Here is a 7,046-nt window from a genome sequence, read left to right on the forward strand (position 1 = left end):
AAAACAGTTATATTAATCTAGTTAAATGCAGTTCTGAATCCCGCACATATACATTAACACATTAATTTATAAATAAAGTTTGGCCAATGTATTTTGTAATCAAGACAAGTACAGTTTCATAATAAATACCAAACAATGGTTACAACATAGAAGACTGATTGCTTTGACTGTTTATCGTTGCGACTATTTAAGACTAAGACGTAGTTTGCGATAAACCTGGTTGTTTTGTAATTGATGCAAACAAGGAATACACGAAGCAATGTTTGGCTAGTAAATTGTCGTTTAATCAGCAATGACATGTTAATCTTTGCATAATTTCGTGCCATATTAGGTTGTATTTGTATTTGAATTAGCAGTAGTGTTAGTATGAGTGAGGCTCCGTTTTTCTATAATTTATTTGATGTTCATATCGTGAAATTGGTTTTGCGTTGGCTAAATAAGACCCCGGCATCGAATGGGCGCTCAAGCCAGAAGCTTTCCCCAATAAAACCGATTGGTGCTGCTTTGATTGAGCATGCTCCAACTCGAGAGAAAGACGTAGTTATGTGTTGTCTGTCCAGGGAGATACTTCAAGTGAGTTTAACGTATAAAAGTAGAGGTAGTCATAACTTAGTGTGTTTTGTCAGACAAGTTCTTTGCACTTCTGTTGTTTCAAACTGATTGGGCGGTCGTGGATTTAAATTGCAGAAAGGGTCCTGTATGAATTGTTGTCACAGTTTGTTTAGTAATTGGATGGACCGTGTATGAATATGTGTGTTCGAATCATATAATCGTTTCGAATTGTTAATGGAGCCAGAGCAAAATGGCAGTATAAATAATTAAATTGTTTCGTAACTTCATATCGTGAGATAAAGTATGTATGCTTAACTATCTATTGAGTTACAAAGCAAGGGTAGAACGACTGAAACATTTTTGTTGTTGATAAAATGCACTTATTTTGTTATAATTTATCGCAAGAAAAAAGCTAATGTCATGCCATCATACAGATATAATTTAATTACGCAGAATGAATATACTCATTTTTTACTTTTATAACATTATATATATATATATATATATATAAATATAAATATAAATATAAATAAATATATATAAATATATATAAATATATATATATATATATATATATATATATATATATATATATATATATATCTAACGTGTGATTTTATTTTCGATATATATACATTTTTCATGTAAACATGTTCGTTTATCTATATGGATTCCCGTTGCATATACATTGATTATATAAATTATTATTATGCATGTTCAGAAGTTATAAACATGTGAAGTATTTGATTTAATAATCTTATTATACCTATGTTTTATAATCATTAAATTTTCTAAGAAACGTCTTTGTTGCGGGCATGCCGAAATATATATGAAAGCGGCTGAAGTTAGTAAACTAGCGAAGGTAACAATTCATGCATGGCTGAAAGCCGAAATAAACGTTTTAAACATAAACTTAAGCTCTTGTTATGTGTTGAACTTGTTGACAACTTAATGATGTTAGACTAACATGTATTATGTAGTGTGCAATGCGAACATGAATTCAAGGGATTTTACAATCATTTTATACAGGCATTACGAATATGTGACGTGTAATGTGAAAAATAGGCTCCTTGAGTAAACGTTTTAATATTGAAGGTAAGTTTAAGTTTGTTAAGGAGAATGTTTGGTTAATATCAATCGGTATTTATACTCATAATAATAAAAAAGTCGTGCGTATTTCAAAACTAAGTCGTCATTACAGTTTTTGTTGAGAATGGTTTATTTTCGTTCAATTGAAAAAAAAACTGCGTCAGATAACGTCCAAATACTGTTTGTATGACAAACTAATCTTACAAGAAATAAAGCTATTAATGTTAAATATAGATGAAACAACAAAGAGACCAACTGAACAAAATCAACTACGCAATTTAAAACGTTCTAGTAATACACATGTGCCGTAAAGTAATATATAAATGAACTGTATATAACATTTAATATGTGTAAACACACACGGAAACGAATACTCACATATTTATAATTGGTTATTAAATTGTAACATGTTCTTAAAGCAAAAACTGCGAATATGATTAATACTGTTCCTTGTGGAATCCGTTTAACTATTGTTCATACGAGTTCTATCTTTGATCCTTGGACAAGTATTTTTCTTTCAACAACTATATATATCGTTAGCTCATATACGTATTTTACATAAAGTCATTGCAGCAATTATCATTATACTTAATTTGAATCATAAAATAGTTTTGACTGGTAAGTTCCAATAAAAAGCTAAGCTACTTTTATGTAGCTTATGCAATTTCGGATGTAAATGCTAAATAATAATATATGTGCCATATATGCATCATAGGTCCGTTTTGCATTTAAGATATTCTGTAATTGTTAAAAAACGATCATAATATCACACAGGCTTTATGGCTTGAACAGAGTTATCAAATTGTGTTTGCATATACGTGTCTTGTTCTGTGGAAATTGGGCTTATTGCATGTGCGTAAAGTTTCGTCCCAGATTAACCTGTGCAGTCCGCACAGGCTAATCAGGGACGACACTTTCCGCTTTTATGGCATTTTTCATTTAAAGGAAGTCCCTTTTTAGCGAAAATCTTGTTTGGGCGGAAAGTGTCGTCCCTGATTAGCCTGTGCGGACAGCACAGGCTAATCTGGGACGACAATTTACGAACATGCATTATGCCCAGTTTTCTCAGAACGCGACTCATACGTATAATTTTCTTTTCAAGCTCTATATGTGTATTTATTAATACACTGTCGAAGTGTATGTCAACACAAGTGTTTTATAAACAATGTCAGGAACAAGCACACATCATCAAACAACAGAACTTTGTTACTAAACTAATAAATAGTGGCTTAGCATACGATACACTATGTTGGACATCCGTTTAATTGATGACAGACTGTTTTTGTCATCAGCAAACAAGTCTGACATTGACATGGGAAAACGAAAAACGGTATGTCATTAGACAATTCAGTTAAATAACAAAACATGCGAGACGGTCTGGAATTGTCATGCAAACGAATATTTAATACCAATAAATATTTTACGAATAGATGTCATAAAATTACAATAACATGACAATACTAGGTAAACTGTAGAGAAAAAAAGACAATTTATTTATACACATTTTCATTAGAAGTGAATAGTCCGATTGCCAGTATTTATCCATACTATTTTAGGAACATAAACGAGTCATTTATGGGACAAATAATGAAGTAGTCATTTAAGAAACAATTTACGGTTAGGTTTCCATTTCTTGTTTGTTTTTATTTCTATTATTACAACATATTGGGCGATGGTATGCTAGTTAACAAGATTTTTTGAAAAAAATAAACTGCCAAATTACCCTTTAATTGTGCGAACAAGTCTAGATATACATGTCTTACAATTAAATTGTATGATTTTTTTTATATCTAGTTATTGTAATAATTTATGTAGGTTATAACCTGAAATATATTGGTGTTTTTTTTTCAGAGATAAACCTTCTGATGCGATGAATGAAACAAATCGATCCGCTATGTCATCGTCGTTAAATGTAAGTGCTCAGACAGAAGAAACTCTGGTGGAACAAATGTATAACATCTCCAATGTTCACAATAACACCAATGCCATATCAGGAAGAAATGAGACTCTTGCAAAAGTCGAGATCGCCGTTCTCGCTGGTATTTTGTTTATGGCGGTTTTTGGTAACGTGCTTGTTATTGCAATTCTGATGTACAGGGAACGAAAACTAAGCAGGATGCAACTGTTTATTATCCACCTTGCGGCGGCAGACATTTCAGTTGGCCTATTCCAGGTTCTACCGCAGTTGATGATGGACATAACCTATAGATTCGACGGAAATAATTTCTTGTGTAAGCTTGTGATGTACATGCAAGTCGCAACAATGTATAGTTCTACGTACGTACTCATTATGACGGCGGTGGACAGGTACATGTCCATTTGTCATCCGCTGATGTCTCAAACGTGGACTTCACGGCGCGTGCATGTCATGGCGTGTATTGCCTGGCTAATCTCGGCAATATTTGCGACGCCACAGTTATTTATTTTCTCATACCAAAAGCGAGAAAGCGACGGCGCCTACATATGTGGAGATAATTTTGACACCACAAATTTGTGGCCAATACAGACCTACGTCACCTGGATTTTCCTGTCCGTTTACGCAATTCCATTTACGATTCTGACAGCCTGCTATTCGAAAATTTGTATTGTAGTGTGGATTAGCGTTAATGCCAAGGAAAACCACAGTGGTAACCCTAAAAAGAAACCTTTGCTTCGAAATGGAACGAGTTGTCAGTCACAAGGGACAAATAAAGTATTAAATCCCCGAGCACATTCTAAGAAATTGTCAAAGTCTAAAATTAAGACCGTCAAATTGACATTGGCAGTCGTGACCTGCTTCATCGTATGTTGGGCACCGTTCTTCATAACCCAGATGTGGGCAGCCTACGACATCAACTCTCCTTATGACACAAGTAAGTTTTAATATGTGTGTACTCATGAACCTGATTATAACATACGTATAAGTTTGTTCATACTTTTCATCACAATCACCTATACAACACAATTTAAATTTAAACAGGCGGTTCCATAAATGCAGCCGTATATTCCACATAACAATTTCAATGTATTAAATTCTCTTTTTATCTATCATCTTCCTAAAAGGTTGAATGTTCGATTTATATGTACTTTATATGCACTTAAATGCTTTGATGGGGAGGGATACACTGAAGCTAAGAATATTAAAATAAACTGCATTATTATAGCTTGTCTATCTACATTCAAATGCTTTGTCAATAACCAAGAACATTACTTTCAGGCCACGTGATGGCTATAACGTTACTGCTGGCAAGTCTGAACTCCTGTTCTAATCCTTGGATATATCTGGCGTTTTCCAGTCGTTTGTGTAACAGGCGCCAACCAATGAATTCTACGAAAACATGGCTTTCCACCGCCAATACTTATGTCACAGATGCTGGAAACGACACTCTACGCATGCGCAACATGCATAAAGAGTCCCGATCATTGAGTGGAACATAACATTGGTGAATCATACTTTTTAGTTAAAGCGCAATCATTGGTATAACAAATCGCAGGTAAAACTGAGAAATACCCCTTTTCAATAGTAGTATGGTAATATATACAATATATCATGTGGATGAGACGCGTGTATATAAAATAGTTCATTCAAGCTGAAACTTTTGATGGTAGCTTATTAACTGACGGTTACACAATATAGTTGGAACGTTCAAACAAAATCACATTTTGTTCTAAAGAACGTTAGCTTTGTATTGTGTTAGGTACCATCCATTTAGTAAGTCGATGTTAACCTGTTTGCATTAGTTGGTACATATACATGTAGCCGGTACAATACTTATATGTGTCTACTTATAACCATTTGTATATGTCTATCTCACCTAACACAAATATTGTAGTACGTACTTATGTTGTGATTATTGTTTTATCGTATACAGTGTTAATATGGTCGAGCATTTAGAATAAAATAACCATAACTGTACTTGTTTTTAATCCAAAATTATATATAACATTCATTAGAATATTAGTTATCAATTTTCGTTTAAAACGATTTATGTTTCGGCCAAGAAACAATCACAAGCTAGATTCAAGTTATATAGTCATTGTACGACTTCGTCCGATATTTGTTTGCCTTGAAAGACCGCAAATCTTTATTTCGAAATGTTCTATCGTGTAGGAGTTAATAGCAACCACGCTTAAATACAACCGACCACACATGCAATGCTTTACCAAGTGTGTTTATTTAGAAGCATAATGGTGATCTTTGATTTACGCTTTTAAGTGAATGTTTATTTTTCAGCCAAATATTTCCCCGGAGAGTCTGCGATGTTGATATCAGACACGTTTCCTTAGAGAAGCGCTAATTATAAATTGTTTGCAATGCTCTAAACGGCATTACAGTTCCTTTTTAATAAGAAAATTGTGAACAAGTGTTCATTTTTTGGTACATTAAATGTAAAATTATATATGGGCTGTAATAAAGATTGTGTCAACGTTACTGTTATATTATTTTTATGTTCAATCCAAGTCATCATAATTGAAAAATTGTTCAGTAGAAAACGTTTAAAGTATTGAAGTACAAAACATCTGTAAATCTGAAACCTACTAAATTAGTTTTTTAAGAAGTCGTGGTGTAATTGTGGTACTGCATCGTATTTCAGACCAAGGAAAATGTCTCATCAACATCTTTTTTTTCGTTTTATTTTCTTGTAAGAAAAACATACCCAGTTGTTTGGCTAAGCAAAAAAGTAAGCAAAAACGAATTTGGAATATGAACAGTTTAGACCAGCAATATTTTGGGTGGATTTATTTTGAATTAATTCTATAACACTCACATTTATTCAGCAGGTGCACAAAAGTGCCTGTGAAATTATTCAAATTGGCTTATATTGCTCGTTGTTTTAGGTGTAATAGACATATGTGGAGGCAATACTATCCTTGATTTAAATGCCCAGACGTGTTATGTGATAGCTCGTGAGTTAAATAGATCCCACGTATACAGTTAACACATTATCATAAATTGAAAGAAAATGAACATGTTTTGCGAATGCTAATTTATGTTAATGTATAAACGTCATTTTATATCCATACAGTATGCTTTTGAAAACAGATTATAAAATTTAATATACTATCAAAGGGAGAAACAGTAAGTACGCAACGCAAGGACACCATTATTTGAGCCGCGCTCTGAGAAAACTGGGCTTAATGCCTGTGCGTAAAGTGTCGTCTAGATTAGTATGTGCAGTACGCACAAGCTAATCAGGGACGAAATTTTCTGATTCAATGACATTTTTCGTTTAAATGAAGTCTCTTCGTAGCAAAAATCCAATTTAGGCGGAAAGTGTCGTCCCTAATGAGCCTATGCGGACTGCACATGCTAATCTGGGACAACACTACGCACATACATTATGCCAAGTTTTCTCATAACGCGGCTAATTTATACTTTTTTATTGATGCGTAAAATACATTATAAAAGTTTGTATAGGTCTGAT

At 33.3% G+C, this 7,046-nt stretch overlaps 1 protein-coding gene across 1 annotated transcript; it reads left to right on the plus strand.

Moving 5' to 3' along the window:
* Window positions 1-1,371: 1,371 nt before the first annotated feature.
* On the plus strand, window positions 1,372-5,913 carry LOC127848511 (annetocin receptor-like). The gene is made up of 3 exons (XM_052381011.1): window positions 1,372-1,647; window positions 3,493-4,493; window positions 4,838-5,913. The coding sequence occupies exons 2-3, from the start codon at window positions 3,512-3,514 to the stop codon at window positions 5,056-5,058; spliced, it is 1,203 nt and encodes a 400-aa protein (XP_052236971.1). The 5' UTR covers window positions 1,372-1,647; window positions 3,493-3,511; the 3' UTR covers window positions 5,059-5,913.
* The last annotated feature ends 1,133 nt before the right edge of the window (window positions 5,914-7,046 follow it).

Source organism: Dreissena polymorpha, chromosome 10 (assembly GCF_020536995.1).
Source record: "Dreissena polymorpha isolate Duluth1 chromosome 10, UMN_Dpol_1.0, whole genome shotgun sequence".
Taxonomy (NCBI): Eukaryota; Metazoa; Mollusca; class Bivalvia; order Myida; family Dreissenidae; genus Dreissena; species Dreissena polymorpha.